The following is a 25,895-nucleotide window of genomic DNA, read 5'->3' on the forward strand; positions in this document are numbered from 1 at the left end:
AACTGGAGATGTAATTCATTCTCTAATGTATTTGACCTTCTCTTGAAGTCTCGCTCAGGTCTTGCTTTGGTTCTGTATTGATTTTTTTATGGATGATGAATTAAGGGTGTGCAGGTAGGGCCAGGTACTGGTAACGACCAGCGTTATATGCATTTCTTAATGATGAATTTTAGGCCTGAATAGCATTTTAAACCAGGAAGAAGCAAACAAAATATCCGATCTAAGAAGAAAGTCTCTTGCTTTAAGACCTTTGCCACAACAGCCCCTTTATAATAGCAGCACTGACACTGCTGTGATTTGTTAGGGATGTGTAGATGTGATATTTCTTTAAAAAAAATGTTACAAGATTTAATATGAGCTATATTTAATTGATGCACTTGCCCTAATTTCCCATTTATTCTAGATGTAATCCATCAGCCAAGATATGACTGGTGTTCAAATTTTGTATTGGTTTAGTGCAATAATAGCTATAAGGTTAACATTGCTTAATAGTCAATAGTCAGCCTGTTCAAACTGCATCCGGGGCTTCATTATGTTCCTGTAGAGTTGGTGAGGTGGTTTAGAGCCCAGGTTGACTTACTGTGAGCTATAAAAATGAACAGAACTTCACAGTGTAGCTGAACTCTCGGGCAGCCGTTTTAGACGACCAGCTCCAGCTGCTAGTTAGGTGTTTTCCAGGGATGTGGTGAAGACACCTTCCTCGGAAGGTGAAGGTTAACATGCTCTGCCTCATAGAAATGAAGTTTTTTTCCACCACATTTTTTCAAGCTGTTGTTAACGCAATGTCATTATATCAGGAGAGGTAACAGAAAGTAATCTCACTACACTTTACTTCTAGTCAACATCATTTAAAAAGCCTGCCACTGTTGCCATCTGTGAACCACACACTCATACTTTCTTAAATTGTACTGTACATGCAGCTATTTGAATAATAAAAAAAAAAAAACAGCCAGTAGAAGAAGTTCAAAACACCGTTAAAATAAAATTTTATTATTTAGTCTAGTCGGTTTAGGTGAGATCTCTCTCTTCTTCAGCATATTGGTCTTTATCAATTTCATATTAGCCTTATTAGGTAATTAGACAGGGCACATTCACAATCGAAGTCTCACTGTCAGGTGTTGTAGGGAGCACACACTCTCAAATTACATACAAAGGCAGTGACAGATAATCTATATAGAGGAAAATTATGCTGTAAATGCATCATGCATAATTAATATTGCTGTGGTTGAGACGTATGAGTAACACAGTCAGCATAATTCTAATGATGTCAGCAGCTGTAATGCTATACTGGGCTATACCATGTGAATTTAAACAGTAATGTGTTACATGACATTGTTGCTTTGTTACTATTACCCTCAATATTGATCAACCAAGTGTACTGAACTGTTCAAGGTTCAAGGCTTTTCCGCTAATGTAGGATTGATAAACAGAATGGCATCATTTTAAGGTAAAAAAACTAAAACCTGTATTAACAATATAGCAAAAATGTTTGATTTTGATAGCTATTATTGTTTTTGTTGTCATTCAGAGGCCCTGCTTTCTCCCTCGTTCTTACTGAGTCTGCAGTACCAACACAGGGTTTCAACCTCTTACAGATGGACTGTAAATTTTTCATCACCTCATTATGAAATATTGATTTGGCCTAGACCAGCAAGCACGGAAAGGTCTAATTTGCTGTGGTCATCGTCCACTGAGAAGGGCATCAACGCAGAAATTGTGGCTACCACAGAGAAATAAATACAAACTAACCAATAACCAGGCAAAGGCACATCTGAGCTGATGAAGATTTTCTGGAATAACCTAGACAGTCTGACTGATGCCAATATTAAGGGGCAAAAAACTCCAAAAACGGGTGATATCAGCCGATTTAACATGTATATTTTTAAAAATGCGAATTTTATACTCCAGAAGTTTTAGTTGAGCCCTGCTATACACTATATTTTAAGTACACATGGCTCTTATTAGGCTCCTGAGAGTCAACATGGATTTATATAAAGAGCATTTCATTATAGAAAAGTACAGTAAATGCAGTGTTTAAAGGAAAGAATCAGCATGAACTGGTTGGTAGCCTGTAGTTTGGAGAGCAAAGGTAATCCAGCTGAAGTTGTGGAAAGTTTGGGGCTTTTCTATAATGATATGTTTGCTATTTGTATCGGGAGAGTAACATTGCAGTAATGACTCACTGGCTGTGTTTACATGCAAAGATTTGGCCAATCCTATTGAATACGTTCTGATTACAGATTAAGACTGAGGTGTTTATCTGCTCACTGTACTGTTTACATGCTCACTACAAGTCCTCTGATCCAAAATACCCTGCATGCGTGGGGTACCATTTAGACTAACCATTACCATGACGACGAACATCCCATGAGGTCCAATCATTGTGAGATTTGTCTTATGACTCACATGTTGGCATGTTGAACGTTATAAACTTGTAAACTGGACTATTCCTATTGAAGTGTATACATGGCTGTGTCTTATTCTGATTGAGCTATTAGTTGGATTATTAAGGGATTATTAGACTGTGAACGTGGCTATTGAGTCAGTGAACATACAACTTGCCTCTGGGTTTCTGACCTGAGGCCCAATCTCTGCAGCAACACAGTGATGAAAAAAGTTGTAAATTATTGGCACATTATCGGCAATATTTTTGCTGATACCGATAAAAGCAGTCGCACAATGTTATCGGCCAACCGATATATCAGCCAGGCTCTATTGTACAGTGTATTAGTGTATTATTTTATTCACAAATATAAGGAACAATTCATCTTCTTGTTTAGTCTAATATTGTTCATTTCAATTCAGTACCATTACTATGAGATTACAGTGCTGAATAATGACTGTAACACTTTCTAAATGCTTAATAATGCAGTAAAACTTATATAAACATGAAATGTTGTCTGAATATATTTGGAAGCCACATCTCATTGGTTGAGGAGCAACAGTGTGTACAACCTAGCTGATTATAAATTGTGTAACCTATATCTATGAATTTTACTTAATAAACGAGGCTTTGGATGTGATTTTGCAGAACGTTGCATTTTATGCGGTGCTTTGGTGTCCTCTGGCGGTCACTGCATGTAAACACCAGTGAACATCTTCACCTTGATGTTGCACTGGAGTGTCACTGACATTGATTTTCTCTCCAGTCTAATCTAACTGATGCGTCTCTATCTGGCCGTTTGGATCCAGGCAGTTTTTTCAGAGCCGCAAATAACTGAACAAAGCAGAGACGCAGCATTCATACTTAAATAAAGTGGGAAGACGAATTTAATATCAAAGCGTGTGGTATTTATATAGCAACGTCAGACAGTGAGCTTTTCAGATGTGTTTTTTTAGCTCAGTGGGTTTGATTTATGGACAACTTTGAAAGAATTTTAAAACTGATTTGCAAATCAAAAGGAGCCAGGTTTTATCAAAGGTGTAATTGAATTAATGAACATCTTTTTATCTCGTCTAGTTTGGTTTTTATCTCAAATTTGTATTGTTATGCATAAATTCTCTCTCTCTCTCTCTCTCTCTCTCTCTCTCTCTCTCTCTCTCTCTCTCTGTCTCTCTCTCTCTCTCTCTCTCTCTCTCTCTCTAGGATGAAAAGAACCAGCTGATGACTACTAATGTCTGGCTGTGGCAGGTAAAGATTTAAGTGGTATATATATATATATATAGTATATATGGTCAGTACAAATACAATCTGTATTTAAAAATATAACACGTTTCATTCATTTAAGCTCCACTCAACACAGCCATTAATTACAAGGTATTCATTTTTCATCAGCAGCAAAAAGGCAGAAATGATATATTTAATAAAAAAAATCATTTAAATATAACAAACATTTTCATGATTTAATTTTTGTTGACTGAGATTAGCCAGTTGAGGTGGTTCGGACACCTCATTAGGATGCCTCCTTCATGCCTCCTGGTGGAGGTTTACTAGGCATGGCCTACTGGGATGAGACCCCAAGGTCATCCTAGGACCTGCCTGAGGAATTATATCTCCAAGGTGGCCTGGGAGTAGCTCTGGGTCCCTTGGAATGACTGGACTAAGCAATTAAAGACGATGATAAATGAATAGTCTTATTGTCGGTTGCCGTTCTTTTCACAAGCCTCGCTTTGAGTTTTTAAAAAAATCTGTAGGGATATTTTTTCACGCTTCCAAATGTCAGACTTAGAAGTTGTTTGCATTTTCTGCTTTTCCCACGACAAGTAATTCCAAACACATTCAAATATGCTGAGGTATGTTTGATAAGTACATCTGAATGTACTCAGAGGTCATTATGTTGCTGTTGAAGGAATTTCTTCCCAGGCAAATGTTTTCCAGAGGACACTGAATGAGGTACTAAGATTAGTACTTATCAGAGTTCATTATGCCTTCGACCAAAAACAAGTCACTCCAGATGACATTATACATCTCCAAACTTGGCCTGATTCTCTGTCTATTCTCTGCCATGCCTGACTGACAGTTCTAGATGCTCCTGTGTCAGCTTGGCTGTTGCTATGCCAATCACAGGGACTACAGAGACTCTTGCTCAATCTTATTCCAGCCTGCACTGCTGGCTCAGCAGGGTCTCCAAAGAGACAAAGAAACTGATTCCAGAATTTCCATATCCTGTATTAACATCTACATACCTTCCTAACTCTTGTTTAACTACAAACCCTGCTCCAAAATGTTTGGGACTGTTTTCAAAATGCTGTTAAAAACGAAAAGCAATGATTAGTAAGGCACAAACGGCACAAAAACACAGCATTTCTGTGAAAATGAATATCATTGTTTTTTGTAAATATACACTCATTCCGAATTTGATGCCTATGACACGTTCCAGTGAAGTTAAGCCAGGAGCATGTTTACCAATGTCACCTTATACCTACATCACCTCCTTTAGCAGCAATTAGTGATCATTTGAGGACCGAAGATGCCAACAGATCCAGTTTATGCAAGTGGAACATTGATCCAAAATGTTCTCAGTGTTCATGGAGCCTTCACATGCCCCCATACCATTACTGATGCTGGATTATAAACTTTACGCTGGTAACAATCAGGATGATACTTTTCTTCATTCGTCTGGGGAACACAAGTGCCCTTAACTCCACAATCTGAAAGGTTGACTTGTCAAACCACAATACACTTTTCCACTGTGCATCAGTCCATCAGAAGGCCCACAGAAGACAGCGGTGTTTCTGGCCATTGGTGACAGGAACTTCACTATGCATGGTAGTCTTGCATTTGTGGATGTAACCATGGACGATGTTTTAGCCAATGGTTTGTGAAAGTATTTCCAAGCCCATGTGGTGATCTTCATAACAGAAGCATTTTTCCCCAGTGTTCCCAGTGTTAAATTGCCCTGTTCCAACTTTTTTAGAACATATTGCAGGCATTAATTTCAAAATTAGCATATGTTTACAAAAAAGCTATAAAATTGATAAATAAAACATGAAATATCTTGTCTTTGTACTGTTTTCATTCAAATACAGGATTTATAATCAATCCTTTTGTTTTTATTTACATGTCACATAAGGTCCCAACTTTTTTTGGAGCTGGGTTTGCGCTCCAGGTGTTCAATGTTCACTCCTGTATGTGATTTACATATGTTCATAATGCATATTACTTCAGAAGACAGGCAAATGTGAAGATGCCCCATATATTCCATTAAATACCTCTCTCTCTCATGTAAATGCATATCTTCAGATTTATTTAATATTTTGTAAAAGTAAAATTAAACAGTTTTTCTTCTCAGGGAGCTCAAAAAATGGCATTTCACATTTTACTGAAATCAAGGGGATATTTGTCCTAAATACATGCACACATCTCACTCTTGCCCAATCTCTCTCTCTCTCTCTCTCTCTCTCTCTCTCTCTCTCTCTCTCCCTCTCTCTCTCTGTAGGAGTGGACGGACTATAAGCTGCGCTGGGACCCGGAGGATTATGGGGGAATTACGTCCATAAGAGTGCCATCAGAGAACATCTGGCTGCCTGACATCGTCCTCTATGAGAAGTATGACCCACATTTACTACACTGCATTGTCCATAATGCCAAACAAGGCACAATCTCTCTATGAGAAGCAGAAACTTGTGTAATAGATTCCATAGCTAAGCATGTTTACAGGCTGAAAACAGGTTGAGGTTTTAATGCAAATGAGCATGTTAATTCCTGCAGTATCTGATACCTTAGCTGATACAGTTACTATGATCCTAGCTGACACAGTATGGGTTTAGGCGATGGGTATACCAGCACCTATGACAAATACCATAAAGCTGACACACTCCGGTAGAGGTTTTCAGCATGTCTGCAGTGTGGCTACACAAGCAGCAGTAAAAATGCTCATGACAAAGTCTGTAATGGCAGCATTTTGTGGGGGGAGCCTTGCTAGTGGGAGCCCGTTATATGAATAGCTGAGCTCAGCTTCTTTCAGTAATCTCTTGTTACTGAATTATCTGCTGTGTAGTCAGTTACCGTATAAAGTTAATGTTAAATGTATATTGTAAATAAATAAAGCTAAAGTTAATATTAGCCCAGACTGTTACTGAGGGAGAAAACTCTAGAGAGACACAATATTGAACTGTCTGTCTCGCAATGTAGAGATATCCCTAATTTAGCCTTTAGTATAGCAGTCCATTAGCCAGCGCAGTGTGTCCAGTCGCCCGCCTGCGGTGCGCCTCTGTCGGTCAGCTGTAACACACAGCAACAGGGTTATGCACCCCTTCAACCAAGCTGTAAAAAATGCTGAAATTCAATGCTGTTGACCGTGTCTAGCACAGTGTGACGCTCTTGCAACAATTCTAACTTCAACTGTTTAACTATATATTGTTTCGTTTTGTTTTTATAATAACAAAAAAATTCACATTTACTTTATTTGTTAAACATAGTTCTTATTATTAATTATATAATGGTAAAAACTAATTATATGCAGTTACTAATACTAATAGCAAAAATATTTCATAATTTAATAATAAATTAAACAATTTACTATTAGCAAAAATAGGTTTTATTAAGCAGGTAATATATATAATCCACCAAGTACATGGCATTCAGTCAAGCTACGAGTGCTTTGTTTGGCACACAGAACATAGATTTTATCGAGATAAACTAACATAACTGTGTAAATAGCAAGACATAGAGGAAGACAGAGTTAACATTAGTATTAGTACTCTGTAAAGTTGATATTTGGACCACATGTTTAGTGAAAAAGGACATTCTTTTAACCATAACATGGAAAAGGAAATCTGCTTTTGAGACCAAATTAAACTCTGTGGAACAATGCAAACAATTCACAGACAGACATAACCAAGGTGTCCCCAAACTTTTGACTGACAGCGTATGTCTCTCTCTCTCTCTCTCTCTCTCTCAGTGCCGACGGTCGTTTTGAGGGTTCTCTGATGACCAAAGCCATTGTTAGGTATGACGGCACCATCACGTGGACGCCTCCAGCCAGCTACAAGTCCTCTTGCACCATGGACGTGACCTTCTTTCCCTTTGACCGGCAGAACTGCTCCATGAAGTTCGGCTCGTGGACCTACGATGGCACCATGGTGGACCTGGCCCTGGTGGACCCCCACGTGGATCGAAAGGACTTTTTCGACAACGGCGAGTGGGAGATCCTGGACGCCACTGGGCGGCGGGGCAGCCGGCGAGATGGCATCTACTCCTACCCCTTCATCACATACTCCTTTATCATGAAACGCCTTCCTCTTTTCTACACGCTCTTCCTCATCATTCCCTGCCTCGGACTGTCCTTCCTCACCGTACTGGTATTCTATCTGCCATCGGACGAAGGCGAGAAGCTCTCTCTCTCCACTTCCGTCCTGGTTTCACTCACAGTGTTCCTGCTCGTCATTGAAGAGATCATCCCATCCTCCTCCAAGGTAAAGTTGGAATGTCTAGTGATGGAAGATATAGGTTTTTCCGGCTAGTATGCATGCATCGCCACAACAGTGGGGTCTTTTTCTACTTCCCATCTATCAACTTTTTCTTTTTTTTTTTTTTTTAATAAAATCATTGTAGATGCTTAAGTATATCCCACAAACTCATACCTCCAATCATCAGACACTGCAAGTGCTATGGTCATTCAGAATTCCACAGCTGGTCCACAACTTGCTGCACACACAAGCCCTAAGACTGCAACTTTGGTATGATTTAGCTGACTGAGTCAGGGTGCTTTTTAGGCAGTTCGAGAGAAAACAGGCATGTAGGGGATACCCTTAGCCCATGTGAGGCTAAGAGCATCTCCTGAAGGCTGCCCATTATTTTATCTCTGCTGCCTTGCAAACAAAGTGGCCTTCTTCAGAAACATTCCTGACTCAGCGATTCAGCTATATGGGGTATTGTTAGTGTGTGTTGTTATTTGGACTACTTTGTGGTATACAAGTATAACAGTTATAACAAAACATGTACCTGATGATCCAGTATACTGCCCACTACTTGGCACGCCTCCCCATAATACAACCACCAATGAGCTTTGAGTTATCCCATTCATGTTTCAGCCAGTGAACTGGCTCTGGGAATGTCTCTAGTACTGCAAGCTGAGCAAGCTAGTTGAGTTGCCAAATATAAACCGTGGAAAAAAAATAAATAGTAAACACAGTTGCACCATCTGGTCCAGCCCCTGACTGCTTGCATACTATGCCAGCTCTTCCTTATGTATTCATTCGTAGCTGGGTTGGAAAAACCCAGCCACTGCTATTATTAGCACTTCCTACATTTTGGATCTTCAGTCCTGTTGTACAAAGGACACTTCAGAGATCAAGGCCTTCGACGCAGTTGTGCAACAGACCACTGTCAGGTGATATCAGGCTCTTTCCTACTTTAGGAACTCTGGGTCTAGGCAGATTGCTTTACATACGATTAGCGTTTTGTGTCCTGCATTAAACAAAAATATTACAAACGCGATATATAGAAATGTCACAGGATTCCCTGAATTATGAAGTTGTTTAGCAGTGAGATCACAAAAGCTACATGAATGCTACAAGCTTACTGAATGGTATCACATGAAAGTAAGTCAACTAACTTCAACACTGTTATATACCAACAACAACTGTAGCCCGCTGCTGCCAAAGCAACTTCACTACCACATTTTACAAATTTCATTTTTCCCATAGAGAAAACCAGCTTAGACGGGACTTCCTAATATGGGCATAATAATATTAAGCGATGCTTATCCACATGGCAGGTTCACCAAAGATCAAAGCAAAGCTTTTCACATGAAATTTCATTCCTACCAGAAGCCTCCAAACCTAAAAACGAAATTCCAATTATTTCCATTTAGAAAAATACTGTCCTGATTGTAATTTTGTGGGTGCTGTAAAATGTCATGATATAAATTTGAGATCATATCACCCAACCAAAGGTCATCCCACTGATTGGCGAGTACCTGCTCTTCATCATGATCTTCGTCACCTTCTCCATCATCGTCACCGTCTTCGTCATCAACGTGCACCACCGCTCCTCGGCCACCTACCACCCCATGGCACCGTGGGTGAAGAGCCTTTTCCTGCAGAAGCTGCCCAGGCTGCTGTGCATGCATGGCCACACTGACCGCTACAGATACCCGGACATGGAGCTGCGCAGTCCCGAGCTGAAGCGAGGGGTGAAGAGAGGGCAGCAGAGGAGTGCAGGAGGGGTTGGGGGGAAGGACGATGAAAACCAGGCCTGGCTGTCCATGCTGGAGAAAGCAACCAGCTCTGTGCGCTACATATCCAGACACATCAGGAAAGAGCACTTCATCAGAGAGGTAGCTACCACTGCCTGTCATACAGCTCCACTCAGCTTCTCTGTTAAAGCGAAAGTTCTGCCAAAGTCGAATTTACAGTTTTAGCTAACAAGCAATGGAAGCCTATGTTCTGTATTCTTTTTGAAAAGAGCAAATATCTTACTTTTTCTTATATTTTATATATCACTGATAACATTTTTGCGGATTTATGTATCAAAAAACATTTAAATTTTACTTTTTTCAATCTCTGTTTATCTCTTAGAATTTTGTTACTGTTGGGTTTAAGACTGATGTATTTAAATGATCCCTGTCCTAATTTGCTGCTCTTTATTGTGGCTCATTCAAAAACCAGTCTGAGCTGAAATGGTCTTTATAACTCCAGAGTAAATGTTTACATACTACATCAAAGTTTGTTTTTTTTTCCTTAAAAAACTGAAACGCTTTCTACGATACAGGCAGAGTTGGGTGGGCATTTTTTGGCTCATGTTCTGAATGCCAATGTTATCTACAAAAAAAGGGCAAAATTACAGACAAAATTCTTCACGATGGCCACTAATGCTATTTTTAGCTATGCACTGTACGTATGCCCAGTTTATAGATAACAATATGTCACACAGTGTGAGAAACTACACAAGCACGTCTGTTTGAGTTTCTGTGCAATGATGTAATATGCAGTCTGCAGTGCTAATTAGTGGGGTATACGCTTCCATTACTTTATTAGCCTCATTGCTTCAGTGATAAACTCAATAATGTTATGAAATATCATGGGGGGAGGAAGCTCCTCCTGCATATCTAATGTCTTATAAACTTCTCATCTCTACCCTCTATTTCCCTTGGTGAATTGTTTGCACTCCACCACCTCTCCAGCTCCTCCCTATTCCTCAGTTTAATCCCTTCTGCTAGTATCTATCAAGAGTGGTCTGGCTGAATGACTACATATAAAGTGAGGGGGGGAATTGCATAAACAAAATTGTTTGCTTAACTGATCTATTGCTTTAATTAAACCTAGTCAGCTTCTGCACATGTTGTTTAAGGTGACAAGAGGTAATAGACCATCTCTGTTTGTTAGAAAAGCCTGTAGTGTATACAGCCCAATGGATTAAATCTAATGAAACATTTCTGTGATATTCATATATATAATATATATATATTTGTGTATCTTCAGGTGGTCCAAGACTGGAAATTTGTGGCTCAAGTGTTAGACCGGATCTTCCTGTGGGCCTTCCTCACTGTATCCGTGCTCGGCACCATCCTCATCTTCACCCCGGCCCTGAAGATGTACCTTAGCACGGCTCCTTAGATACACAGATATACACCCACCAAAAATGTATACCAATCCCATTTAAACCATCCTTACTATGCACATGTGATATTTACACCAACCCCACCACAGTCTTGCTTAATGACACACCCCCAAAATGTTATATTATCCCCATTACAACCCTCATTAACTACACACCCCAGAATTCTCTACCAATCCCCATTACAACCCTCATTAACTACACACCCCAGAATTCTACACCAATCCCCATAGAACCCCAATTAACCACACACCCCAAAAATGTATACCAATCCCCATTACAACCCTCATTAACTACACACCCCAGAATTCTATACCAATCCCCATTACAACCCTCATTAACTACACACCCCAAAATTCTATACCAATCCCCATTACAACCCTCATTAACCACACCCCAAAATTCTACACCAATCCCCATAGAACCCCAATTAACCACACACCCCAAAAATGTATACCAATCCCCATAGAACCCCCATTAACCACACGCCCCAAAAATGTATACCAATCCCCATAGAACCCCCATTAACCACACGCCCCAAAAATGTATACCAATCCCCATAGAACCCCCGTTAACCACACGCCCCAAAAATGTATACCAATTCCCATAAAACCCCCATTAACCACACGCCCCAAAAATGTATACCAATCCCCATAGAACCCCCATTAACCACACGCCCCAAAAATGTATACCAATCCCCATAGAACCCCCATTAACCACACACCCCAAAAATGTATACCAATCCCCATAGAACCCCCATTAACCACACACCCCAAAAATGTATACCAATCCCCATAGAACCCCCATTATCCACACGCCCCAAAAATGTATACCAATCCCCATAGAACCCTCATTAACCACACGCCCCAAAAATCTGTACTAATCCCCATACAACCCTGACTAACTACACACCCCAAAATGTATTCCAATCCCCATAGAACCCCCATTAACCACACACCCCAAAAATGTATACCAATCCCCATGGAACCCCCATTAACCACACACCCCAAAAATGTATACCAATCCCCATGGAACCCCCATTAACCACACACCCCAAAAATGTATACCAATCCCCATAGAACCCCCATTATCCACACGCCCCAAAAATGTATACCAATCCCCATAGAACCCCCATTAACCACACACCCCAAAAATGTATACCAATCCCCATAGAACCCTCATTAACCACACGCCCCAAAAATTTCTACTAATCCCCATACAACCCTGACTAACTACACACCCCAAAAATGTATACCAATCCCCATAGAACCCCCATTAACCACACACCCCAAAAATGTATACCAATCCCCATACAACCTCCATTAACCACACACTCCAAAAATCTGTACTAATTCCCATTCAACCCTCATTAACCACACGCCCCAAAAATGTATACCACTCCCCATGCAACTCTCATTAACCACAAGCTCCAAAAATGTATACCAATCCCCATAGAACCCCCATTAACCACACACCCCAAACATCAATACAAATCCCCATACAATTCTCATTAACCACACACTCCAAAAATGTATACCAATCCCCATATGACTCTCATTAGACACACACCCCAAATATTTATACTAACCCTATTACAAACCTCTCTAACCACACTCTCCGAAAATGTATATGAACCCCTTTAGAAACCTCTTTAATCACCCACCCAAAAATATTATACCAACCCCCTTACAAACCTCATTAACCCCACAACCCTAGCAATTATACCAACCCCATTACAAACCTCATTAACCACACACCCCACAAATTATACCAATCTCATTAACCACCCCCCCAAAAAAATTACACCAACCCCATTACGAATCTCATTAAGCACCCCCCCCCAAAAAAAAATTACACCAACCCCATTACAAATCTCATTAACCACCCCCCCCAAAAAGAATTACACCATCCCCATTACAAACCTCATTAACCACACACCCCAAAAATTAAACCAACCCCATTACAAACCTCTTTAACCACACCCCCCAAAAATTATACCAACCCCATTACAAACCTCTTTAACCACACCCCCCAAAAATTATACCATCCCCATTACAAACCTCATTAACCACACACCCCAAAAATTACACCATCCCCATTACAAACCTCATTAACCACACACCCCAAAAATTAAACCAACCCCATTACAAACCTCATTAACCACACCCCCCAAAAATTAAACCAACCCCATTACCAACCTCTTTAACTGCACCCCCCAAAAATTAAACCAACCCCATTACAAACCTCATTAACCACACACCCCAAAAATTAAACCAACCCCATTACCAACCTCTTTAACTGCACCCCCCAAAAATTAAACCAACCCCATTACAAACCTCTTTAACCACACCCCCCAAAAATTAAACCAAGCCCATTACAAACCTCATTAACCACACACCCCAAAAATTATACCAAGCCCATTACATACCTCATTAACCACACACCCCAAAAATTATACCAACCCCATTACAAACCTCTTTAACCACACCCCCCAAAAATTAAACCAACCCCATTACAAACCTCTTTAACCACACCCCCCAAAAATTATACCAACCCCATTACAAACCTCACTAACCACACACCCCAAAAATTAAACCAAGCCCATTACAAACCTCTTTAACTGCACCCCAAACATTTATACACACCCCATTACAAACCTCATTAACCACACACCCCAAAAATTATACCAAGCCCATTACATACCTCATTAACCACACACCCCAAAAATTATACCAACCCCATTACAAACCTCATTAACCACACACCCCAAAAATTAAACCAACCCCATTACAAACCTCTTTAACCACACCCCCCAAAAATTATACCAACCCCATTACAAACCTCACTAACCACACACCCCAAAAATTAAACCAACCCCATTACAAACCTCTTTAACCACACCCCCCAAAAATTAAACCAAGCCCATTACAAACCTCTTTAACTGCACCCCAAACATTTATACACACCCCATTACAAACCTCATGAACCCAATATACTAATGTGGACTGTAGAGAACTGATGCTAGATCAGCACTCTGCCAAGTGATCTATTCAAGTTTTTGGGAACACAGCTGGAAGCATCTTCTGCTTAGCTTCAGGCTTTTATCTGTGCTGGTCTGTGCAGCCGTGATGGATCTTCCACCCTTCTGAAGAAGGTCCGATTTTGGAAAGAGACTGGTCATTTGAGAAAAATATATCTTTGTTTTGGTGAAGAAAAGAGCACAAAAGAGACTTAAAGGGTTGTACATTGGTCCGTGTCTGGAGTAAATGGTTTACTATTTGATGCATTTCACCACATTTACTCAACCATCGATCTGAGTTGCTGCTGTAAAGTGTGGTACTGGGCCCTCATTGAGAAACCACAGCATATGATTAAACGTTCGTATCATCCAGTATGTTAGCAATACTCTGCAAAGATAGTAATGTGTTGTGTATTTTCATGTTGGTAGGTAGCTCTGCCATAGAATCGCCGTCTTCTAAGTCATTTTTCTCAATAGGACTGGTTGGAAAGCAGAAAATAGCCGTGCCTGACTGATTCATACTGGTTATAGGGAATTCCTCGAGGAAGAACTGTAACTGGCGTCAGCTCTTAAGAACTGTAGCTTTTGGGAAAATGAACTTTACCATAATTTTCATGTACAATAACTGTTATTCAGCTGCAAACACTGGCAGCATATATTTTCCTTTTATGAGAATGGATGTATTGTCTATTCATGCCCCGCTGTCTCTATGATTCTGTTGGTGTCATTATTAAAATGTGTTTGTGCTGATCACGTATGTATATAAGTGAATGCTCAGATGATTATTGTTCAGAGGCCAAGATAAGCATGTATCAAAGCAAAAAAGTATAATGCAGTATGCTGCAAAGTGGTTTATGCATTAGTCTGCTAGGCCCCCATTAAGTACAAATGAAAAAGGCTACACTGAGGTAAGTCACTTGTATTAAAAGAAACTAGCTTTAGTGGTTTTGCCAACTGGGAGGATGATTCACCACTCCAGCAAAGTGGCCTAGTCTCTGGTCCACTCTTCCATAGCTCCCCTACTTTCTTGGTTGTGGTCATCCATAACCTAGATGATCAAACGAATGTTCCACCTATTATAGCTGCAGTTGTAACCGTTACTTATTCAAATTCCTCCATTCAAATGATTCACACAAAAAACTATTGACTAATAGCGCCCCCTTGTGGAGAACCTCCAGCCTGATAAACTTGAGTGAGTTACAAGCCAGGGCCATGTGGTGCTTCATGTTTAAGGTATGGGCTTTTTAAGAGGTCTTTATACACATCCGCCAAACAAGCACCACCTTACAGATTACAGAGCAAAGATTTATTTTTCTTCAAAAACAACAAAAGCTGCATGAAAACCTTTAGGTGGGAAGTAGGAGATTGTGTAGGAATGTTTCGAGCTTCCAGTTGTCATGAATTCAGCTTTACAACTGATTGCAACAAATCCTGCATTACTGTTTGTTTCTACAGAAATTGATGATATGAAACTGAGCACCTATCAAAGTTCAGTGGGTAAAATTGTACTCATTTTATTTTAAAGGAGAATGTAAAGGAAGTAATAGTGCCTGGAATTGTTATTTTGTCTTCCTACAGCAGGTGGCAGCAGAGAACATACAACAAATCAATGCCGTTGCCATGAGTTTGTTGTGGATGTGTGCAATAATTTCAAACATGTTCTAATTTGGAGATATTTCTTGTTGTGAAGATGCCTGAACCTATTCATAAGGTAAAAACTGTGTAAAGTACTGTGTAAAACTCTTTTTTAGATAAATTAAATGCAAAATGGACATCTCGACAATGGTGAAAGCAACGCCGTCATTCCAAATTATTAAAGTATGCTCAAATTCCACACATGAAAATACATCCAAGACCTCTAAGTTACCTCAAGCGTGGCATCATTAAGAGTAAAAATATTGACCAAAAATTGTTTACTCCCATGAGTGCAATGCTACTCACTGATCTGTAAAAAGTGTAGATAACTGGCATGGCTGGTAACAGTAGGGTGACTTGTATTCAGCTGCAGTTAGCCGACAAGATAGCATCACAGTTAGCAAGCTGGCTAATTTGCCAACCATAAACAGTAATACATTTTCCTCTGTACCATTTTTTAGTCTAATAATTCTGACCAGTTTACTTCCACTGCCGTTCTCACTGCAGCTTTGTTTTGAGGACCTCTGTCAGAATGTGGCCTTTGGTTAATGGAAGAAAGTTGTTTAGAAGCGATTGTGATTGGCTCTTGGTAGTAAACTTTGATTGTATGCTGTGGTTATTTTCCTGAAACTGGCTGCTTAACTTTTTATCACAATATGATTAAAAGCTGAGAAAATGGGACTCCTAACAACCACCTGCAACACCTAGTAGACGATCAGCTTTCATCTCTGCGAGAGAGGAGAAAATCAAGCTCCACTCTTACTTCAGATCTGTCCATCCTTCCACTGTGAGAAGACAACTCAACTCTGAGTCTGAAAGGATGTGTAGCTGTGAAGAAACCCTCTCTGAGGAAAGGAAAATAATGTGCAAATTAATCAAATAAGATGCTGGTGTCCTCAGAACAGAGGACTGACCTCCTCAGAGTCGGGACCTCAACATTATTGAATGTGTTTGGGATTACTTGGAGAAATGCAGCCAACTTCTAAGACTGAACTTTGGAGGTGTGGAAAAATATCCCTGCAGCTTTCCTGGAAAAACTGAAACTGAGCCATGTGACAGGAATTTAAGTGGTAATAAAGGGGAAGAGTGGACACAGATACTGATAAATGCCATTATATTTTGTTGTTGAGGCTTCTGTGTAATCTGTATAGGCAGCCTAAGTATATCATCTGTGTATGTGGTCTATGATTATTGTGTAAATACAATTTTACCCTAAATCATTTGTTTAAGTGTCCAGATATTGAGGAAGACTTGCGCTTATTTGGTGGAGCAGGTGCTTGATTGGAGCAATAAACCTTGGCAGCAGCAGCAGTTGGCTAGTCTGACCTCATGGCACTGCTGCATTATTCAGCTGTGGAGATGTTATCCGCTGTGGCAGAGACTCGTCTGGAGCAACTAACACCCCTCACAGCACACCGACAGGTCTCCTAACCTACTTTACAACATCTGAACCCACTCAGAGACACAAGTGTGCGCACAAAAGCGCTCTTTTAGGAAAAACAGCATGCATTTTTCAGCAGAGCTCTCTATGACTGGAATTGGGGAAGATGTGGATTGTCAAAACAGATTGCAGCAGCATGTTTCATTAAACAGGCAGGATTGCTGTCCTGAAGTCGGATTGTTTCAGGTCACTAGTCAGGATTATAACCACAATTTATTGTTTAATAAAACTTTGGTAGTATTGAACCATTGAAGCAAACACAAAAGAAGCAGGAACACCTTTAATTTAAGCTTGGGTGTCCCTCACACTACTTTTGTGTGACCAGTAGGGGGCAGTAAGTCTTTGAGCAGCACCGGTGGCCAAACATTCCCTTTCCCACCATTCCCTGATGCTCATGCCACAAGACAAGACTTCGAATCAAAGAGCTCTTACAGAGTTGAGCTGCTCTTTAAATTATGCTGAAACTGCAGCAGCATAATTTTATTACCAAATGCAGCTGAATTTCTCCATCTTTCGCAGACAGACTCTAATCTCTGCTGGTGAGAATTGGCACTATATGCTAATTTGAGACCAGTTTTACTATTTGACTGTTATATTGGGTACAGTTGGGTTACGGGTCAATGGAGCTAGAACCCTGCATGTTAAATCCTCATTACTCCATCCACTGGCATTTTATAAGTGATAAATGGCAAACCTCTACTTGAGGTGGAGGCTAGGAGGAAACTGCTGATTTAGCATGGACCTCATGCAGCACTTACCACTCCAAGAATGACGTAGAAGTGACTATTATTGAGGTCAGTCAGGACTTTGAAACATCTGAAACATTCCTTTAACTTCAGTGGGTGGGGCTAAACTGCTATAGACTCAATGGTGGATATATGTAAATGTGTTGTCTGCCCTGCGATGGACTGGCGACCTGTCCAGGGTGTATCCCGCCTTCCGCCCGATGACCACTGAGATAGGCTCCAGCACCCCCCCCACAACCCTGAGGGAGAAGCGGCTTAGAAAATGGATGGATGGATGTAAATATGTTGGGTTTTGAGACCTCGAAACAAGCTGTTTGTGCAGCTTCCTTACAAATATGAACCATTTCATAAAAGGAAACCACAGAAATCAAGACTTAGTCTGTGGCATCCATATGCCTGCACCTTTGGCCAAAATGACTGCCCCCAACTTTCAGGTGCACAGTGGGATGTGTTCGTCTTTGCCTATCACGGTAAGTCATATTGTGTCTTAAACCATATCAACAAGTCTGCATGGCCAGTTTAAGCAAGTTGAAAAGTTTTGGGCATATAGTTAAAGTAAGGATTTGGATGACTGTTCACTTCTACTGTTTGATAGCAACATTAGCCTTGTAGCTCTAGCACTACACTAAACTAAAGAGCAAAATTTGGACACCAAACATGTCCTGGCTGACTGACCGCCCTGCTGAAAAAATCCAGCACAGACCAGTGTGAATTCCATGCTTGTTGACCAGCATGCCAGCTTCCTGATTTTGCTGGTGACCAGCATTTTCAGTTCCATTGCTGCTGACTAGCCTACCAGCATCCACACAAACACAAAATGTGCCAGTGACTAGCTGGTCTTTGCTGGGTTTTCTAGTAGGGTCCATCTGCGGTAAGAGGAAAATAAGCTGGCTTCCCTGCGAGAAGACATGCTGTTTTTTGGATGCTGGTGTTCTGGTCAACCAGTAAGACCAGCTAAATCAGCACCAGGCCAGCATAAACCAGCTTAGACCAGCATGGAGTTCAGCCACAACAGAATTTGTTTTCCTGTGAATTTGAGGGTTTCGCTGGTCTACCAGCTTGACCACACTAGCTTATGAGACTGTCATAGACTAGCAAGAATGTGTCTGGACAAGAGATTTGATGACTCTGGATTTAAGACACAGAGGACTTTGTTTCACCAACTGATGTTGTTGAGGCACCAAAGCTGTTAGCCACGAAAGTTTCTGCCGAGTCATGTATAAAGTGTTCTAACTCTGTCATTTCGTGTAAGTTACCGTGATAACATGACAGCAGTGAGAAAGCAAGCTACGACTCACCTGCAGTAAGGAGCGCGTTCAGTTAATGAGAGTGGACGTTATGCCAGTCTGCATTAGCCAACACATACAGTCTCGCTTCGATGGTGTGGTACCTGACTTGGGCCACGAACAATTCTCATACCAAGTATAAAATGCAAATATCTTGAAGAGCCTATTTCTCTGTGGGGCTCAGAACTAAAGCTGTTGAGATGAAACGTGATTTATGGTTCAGCTCTCATTGTTTGGAGAAAACCTTGCAACTCCATTTTGGAACCCTTTCCCATTTTAACACAAAGTTTCTGCTGCTTCTTCTGAATTAGCCTCTGGCGTGTTTTTGCTGCCTTGGGAGCCGAAACGGCTGTTTGAGAAACCTCCGAGCTGCATGATGATGAGGCCACACGCAGAGCTTTTTCCCTGAAAAGTTGCCGCTTTGGAAAGCCACTGTTGTTGCGCAGCACACTGAACACTATAGCGGGCTAGCTCCACTGCTAAGTGAGCCGCTGCTCTGAGGGATCACATATAAAACAGCACAGCTGGACAATATCACATCCCGCCTAGGCATGAGGAACAGTTTGAAAGCTGGGAATGTGTGCTTTTTATCAAAGCTGCCTTTTTAGCTTTATTTTATTGTTAAAAACAGAGCATAAAATTAGCCCCAAGTGCTAGGTTTCTGCTAACAAGACAGTGAGTGACCCTGCTAGCCAAACATTGTCCAAGGTACGCTCTTCAAAATATCAGCTTCGGTGTAAAAATTACCCAGTTTATTGGACAGGGAGGAGTTACTTCTGTGAAAAGTGAAGGGATCTGTACTTAGAATAGCATTAGATTAACATTATTAAAATGAGCATTTAAATGATCACAAAAGCATAATTTTTTGTTTCCGTGTTACAGTGTTTCCAGCTGTAAAAAATGGAATATTCCATGATTTTTTATATATATATATATATATATATATATATATATATATATATATATATATATATACATACATACACACACACACACACACACACACACACACACACAGCTCAAAAAAATAAAGGGAACACTCAAATAACACATCCTAGATCTGAATGAATGAAATATTCTCATTGAATACTTTGTTCTGTACAAAGTTGAATGTGCTGACAACAAAATCACAAAAATCATCAATGGAAATCTAATTTATTAACCAGACCTGGATTTGGAGTCACACACAAAATTAAAGTGGAAAAACACACGACAGGCTGATCCAACTTTAATGTGATGTCCTTAAAACAAGTCAAAATGAGGCTCAGTGTTGTGTGTGGCCTCCACGTGCCTGTATGACCTCCCTACAATTCCTGGGCAGCTCCTGATGAGGTGGTGGATGGTCTCCTGAGGGATCTCCTCCCAGACGTGGACTAAAGCATCCGCCAATTCCTGGACAGTCTGTGGTGCAATGAGGCGTTGGTGGATAGAGCGAGACATGATGTCCCAGATGTGCTCAATCAGATTCAGGTCTGGGGAACGGGCGGGCCAGTCCATAGCTTCAATGCCATCATCTTGCAGGAACTGCTGACACACTCCAGCCACATGAGGTCTAGCACTGTCCTGCATTAGGGCCGACCGCACCAGCATACGGTCTCATAAGGGGTCTGAGGATCTCATCTCGGTACCTAATGGCAGTCAGGCTACCTCTGGCGAGCACATGGAGGGCTGTGCGGCCCTCCAAAGAAGCCACCCCACACCATTACTGACCCACTGCCAAACCGGTCATGCTGAAGGATGTTGCAGGCAGCAGATCGCTCTCCATGGCGTCTCCAGACTCTGTCACATCTGTCACATGTGCTCAGTGTGAACCTGCTTTCATCTGTGAAGATCACAGGGTGCCAGTGGCGAATTTGCCAATCCTGGTATTCTCTGGCAAATGCCAAGCGTCCTGCACCGTGTTGGGCTGTGAGCACAACCCTCATCTGTGGAAGTTGGGCCCTCATACCATCCTTGTGGAGTCGGTTTCTAACCGTTTGTGCAGACACATGCACATTTGTGGCCTGCTGGAGGTCATTCTGCAGGGCTCTGGCAGTGCTCCTCCTGTTCCTCCTTGCACAAAGGCGGAGGTAGCGGTCCTGCTGCTGGGTTGTTGCCCTCCTACGGCCTCCTCCACGTCTCCTGGTGTACTGGCCCGTCTCCTGGCGCCTCCAGCCTCTGGACACTACGCTGACAGACACAGCAAACCTTCTTGCCACAGCTCGCATTGATGTGCCATCCTGGATGAGCTGCACTACCTGAGCCACTTGTGTGGGTTGTAGAGTCCGTCTCCTGCTACCACGAGTGTGAAAGCACCACCAACATTCAAAAGTGACCAAAACATCAGCCAGAAAGCAGAAAGGTACTGAGAAGTGGTCTGTGGTCCCACCTGCAGAACCACTCCTTTATTGAGTGTGTCTTGCTAATTGCCAGTAATTTCCACCTGTTGTCTGTTCCATTTGCACAACAGCTGTGAAACTGATTGTCAGTGTTGCTTCCTAAGTGGACAGTTTGATTCCACAGAAGTTTGATTTACACGGAGTTATATTGTGTTGTTTAAGTGTTCCCTTTATTTTTTTGAGCAGTATATATATATATATATATATATATATATATATATATATATATATATATATATATATATATATATATATATATATATATGTGTATGTGTATGTGTATATGTGTATGTGTATATATGAGGGAATTTGCATCATCTTGTTGTTTTCTGCAGAATGATCATCAGATAAGCAAGTATTCTTATTCTGTTTCCTCTGTTTACATACAAAACATGTATTAGGCCTGGCCATTTAACCCTGTTAGCAAAATTATTGATAGAAAAAAGAATAGCTACCCTGTCAGGCTAACCGCTCCGGAATGCTGGCTTGTTTTAGGATAAATTCCCAAACCCTGCTACTTGCAACCCTGTTACCTGCTTTTTAACATTTATACATTAATATCAACTCAATGGGGAACGTGACCTTTTTTCAACCCTATTTATTTACGTCAACTCAGGTTTAACCCTGTTATTCAGTCACTTTTGGGGAAAAAGTCTCAAAACATTTCATGTCGTAGGTTCGGTTACCGTAAGTGTCCATTTGATAACCACCAATGCAAGAAAATGTGCATTTTTCTTTTGTTTGGAAAGAAAAAAAATTAACAGCTTTAAATTTATTTCTAAATGTATTATTTTCCAGTAAGAAACATATAACATAGTTCAGCTCCTTTGGGGTATTTGGGGAGGACCTTCTGTACATTGAGAACTGTGGGGGGAGGAAGGAGAAAGAAGAGGAGTTTGAGGAGGGGCAAAGGGGATGAAAGGAAGATGGAGGTGCAAGATTAAGGAAGAGGAGGAGGCTAAGGGGATGAAGATGAGAATATGAAAGGAGATGTAGGGTGTAGAGATAAGGGAGTGATTGTTATCACTTTAAGGTCATGAGACATTTCAATACAAACAAAGGAGTGAGGAGACAAGGTGAGAGTGTGACAGGTATTGCTGTCTGTCAAAGGCGGGTGACGATTATCACTTCTCTGCAACAAAAGGCCATTAAAACTCTACAATAAACATGGTTTATTATGAGCAGAAGAAGATAATACTTGTTCGAAATACGGGCATTTTTCTGAGTGTTTTATGAATTTAAAATGATATTTATATTGTAAAAGGCCACACTGTTAGGACAATGCTACAACAAGAGGGTTCAGCACCGAAATGTAGAATTGAAATGGGAAATTAAACATTATGGAGCAAATTTAATACCAAATGTAAAAATATAAATAAACTGGTTGGATGATGAACCTCAGTATATGGAGCTTTGAACAGGCCAGGATGTCCCCGTGTCGGAGCGAGGAGGTAGGCACCAGACAGCCGCCGTGACTTTTAACCTCCTTCATCCTAACAGGAGTTACAGCAGAATATTTGAGGCCTCTTTCCAGTGAAAACCCAGTGCGGGACAAATAACCGTGTGGCTACTTTCTAACATCGCATAGAGGAAATTAGCATTAGCACTGTGGTTGTACTTTGATTCATGTCAGTGAAATATTTATGTATTTTATTATATTGTATGTTGTCATCACTGTTTTTTTAAAGCATTAATCCTACAGGGGCTGTGCTTTTCAGTGATTTGATGGGCAGTAACAGTAATACACAGGATCTCATGGCTTATTGGTTTATTTTTTCAATGGGTAAAACTTGTGTAACCTAGCAACGGTTGCCAAGAAAGGACACGCTTGTGGCTGGAGCATGAACAGGTCAATTCAGGAGACTATATTGGTAAATGAGGCAGTCGTGGGCTGGAGGTTAGGGAACCGGCCCTGTGACCAGAAGGTCACTGGTTCAATCCCCAGAGCCGACAATACGTGACTGAGGTGTCCTTGAGCAAGACACTTAATCCCCAACGGCTCCCCGGGCACTGCGGACAGGGCTATGTGGTGTTTCGCTTCACGGATGGATTAATGCAGAAGTGGGACTAATAAGGGTTAAATAATGGTACATTTATTATTACTTTTTACATGTATATAAAAGTAGTATCACTTATTTATTGCTTCTTGCTGTATGAAGGTCAGGGTCACAAGTGTGAATGTCTCTGAGAAAGCTTGTCTCTCTCTCTCTCTCTCTCTCTCTCTCTCTCTCTCTCTCTCGCTCTCGCTCTTCAATGCATAGTGCCTTGGTAATAAGAGAGCCACACAATCTTCTGGTCACTCCGTGTGTTCTGTCCTCTGTCTGGCGAGAGAGAGAGGGAGAGAGAGAAGCCTTCTCCGAGGTCATTGAGGTCACTGTGATATGAGTCTGAGCCTGGAATTCCCTCCATTTATTCATGGAACGAAAAAATCCCACCTCTCCTTCTTTTCTCTCTGGGTTTGAGACACATAGCCTGTGTTCTTTTATCGAGTCGGCTGGTTTACTTTTAACTGACACTTAGCATAGCGTTATGAATATTCACAACGGCGGTATGAGAGGGAGAAGACGAGGCAGCGTCTGAGTTTCCCGGTTCAGTCATCCGAATAGATTCCCCCAAAAGGCGTCAGAGACGCTAACTAGGCCATGTTTGCTCCGGTCTTGCTTGTTGTACTGTTGTCAGATCTTTGCTGACAGGCAGATTTCTCACACTCGCTTGTACTTGTATACCTGCACACGTTTACCAAACGCTCGCTGTTTTCTCTTTTGTCTTTATCTTTCTTGACCCTGTGTTAGATGAAGCCTGCATGCTGTCTTGTAACCGCTCCGAGCCTGTGCCTGATGCTCAGAGACAGTTATGCAAAGCTGGTAGATGCAGAGAGAGAGAGAGAGTCACAGTGGAGTTGTTGCAGGGTTTTACATTCATTGTTACACAAAACTTTAGTAACAAACACATTGTGTTCAAAGCTGCATATTTATGTTAATTTCTCTGGCGCATCCTTGGAATCTAGAACATGCTTCACTACACTGTATAAAAAGTTTTCTTCACTGTTGAAACGCTCTAAAGTGTAATCGTCAATACCCCTTTTTCATAACTGCAGGTAAATAAGGCGTTCATACACTGTTTCTAAACACTGCTGTTGTTAATATCCACAAAAACAATCACCTTTATTTCACAGACCTTTGCACTCATTTTAAGAACTGCTACTGTTCTTATTGTGCTCAAATACTATATGAGAGAATAATTAGTTGAACTAGTTGAATTACAGTAAAAGGCTGTGTTTCTAAGAAATTAAGTGACTAATTTTACAGAAAGCAGTCAGTGTTGCCAGACTGGACAGGTTTCCAGCAAATTGGGTATATTTTGGAGGAGTTTGGTGTTCAGAAAATGACCAAATTTGGACTGGTTTGTCATTATTTTTGGCAGATTTTTAAACAGTATAAAAAAAAACCTGCTGTAATAATGCAGCTGACATTTGACCCACATGTCCAATCAATTATGAAAACTTTGACATACTTTTTAGTCACCATAGTCTACAGCGGTAAGCAAGTTTTGACAAGGCGTATGAGGAATGATCATGCTTGCAGTATTACTGCTATTAAATTGCCTTTCTAACTGCATGTGATTATCCTGTCATATACAACACATTAACGTTAATACGCTAAAAATATTCATGAGTTTGTATGAGCACTGCAGCATTTTATGGGAATAAGACATTCAAATAATAAATATTTTATTTAAAAAAATAATAAATTAGTGAAATTATGCATAGTATCTTTGTCCAGGTGTTTCTTAGATGTTCGACAAGGATACTAAAAGTTACATAAAGGCAGTGATAATATAAACGTTTGTTTAAAAGGCAAGACATCAGCAGATAATGAAACATAAGAAATGTAGTATTGATGTGATGCTGGTTAAATGTTGTTTTTATTAATTTATTGAATTAAGTACTAAGTATTAATAAATTTCTCTGTTGGCAAAAGTATGTGTTATGTTGGTGGTCTTCCTCGGGAAAATGCCACACCATAGGTTCTGCCTCAGCATTTCTACTGGATTAGTTCTGGACTTTTAAAAAGCCGTTCCATTCATTTCTTCTGCTTTAACCATTCTTTGTAGACAAACTTGCGTCTTTATGGTTGTTGTCTTTCTGCAGGACCCACCTTGTGTTGAGCTTCAGTTCATTGATTGATGGCCTGCCATTCTCTTGTAGAATTTCTTGATACAATCCAGAATTCCTAACAAGCTGCCCTTGTCTCATAGCAGCAAAACAGCTCCAAACTATGATGCTGCCACCACCATGCTTCAAAGTTAGGATGGCATTCTTAGGCTGGAGTGCAGTATTCAGTTTTGCCAAACATAAAATCTCTCATTTAAGCCATAAAGATCAATGG

General features: G+C 40.8%; 1 protein-coding gene across 1 annotated transcript in view; it reads left to right on the plus strand.

The window, feature by feature from the left end:
• The window catches only part of chrnb3a (cholinergic receptor nicotinic beta 3 subunit a), a 38,232-nt gene extending 24,956 nt beyond the window's left edge, over window positions 1-13,276 (plus strand). The window contains exons 3-7 of the mRNA XM_037532615.1: window positions 3,587-3,631; window positions 5,880-5,989; window positions 7,344-7,857; window positions 9,339-9,722; window positions 10,867-13,276. Coding sequence (XP_037388512.1) covers window positions 3,587-3,631; window positions 5,880-5,989; window positions 7,344-7,857; window positions 9,339-9,722; window positions 10,867-11,001 — 1,188 coding nt within the window. The 3' untranslated portion in view covers window positions 11,002-13,276. The remainder of the gene's footprint in view (window positions 1-3,586; window positions 3,632-5,879; window positions 5,990-7,343; window positions 7,858-9,338; window positions 9,723-10,866) is intronic.
• The last annotated feature ends 12,619 nt before the right edge of the window (window positions 13,277-25,895 follow it).

The sequence above is a fragment of the Pygocentrus nattereri genome, chromosome 22 (genome assembly GCF_015220715.1).
Source record: "Pygocentrus nattereri isolate fPygNat1 chromosome 22, fPygNat1.pri, whole genome shotgun sequence".
In the NCBI taxonomy this organism is placed as follows: Eukaryota; Metazoa; Chordata; class Actinopteri; order Characiformes; family Serrasalmidae; genus Pygocentrus; species Pygocentrus nattereri.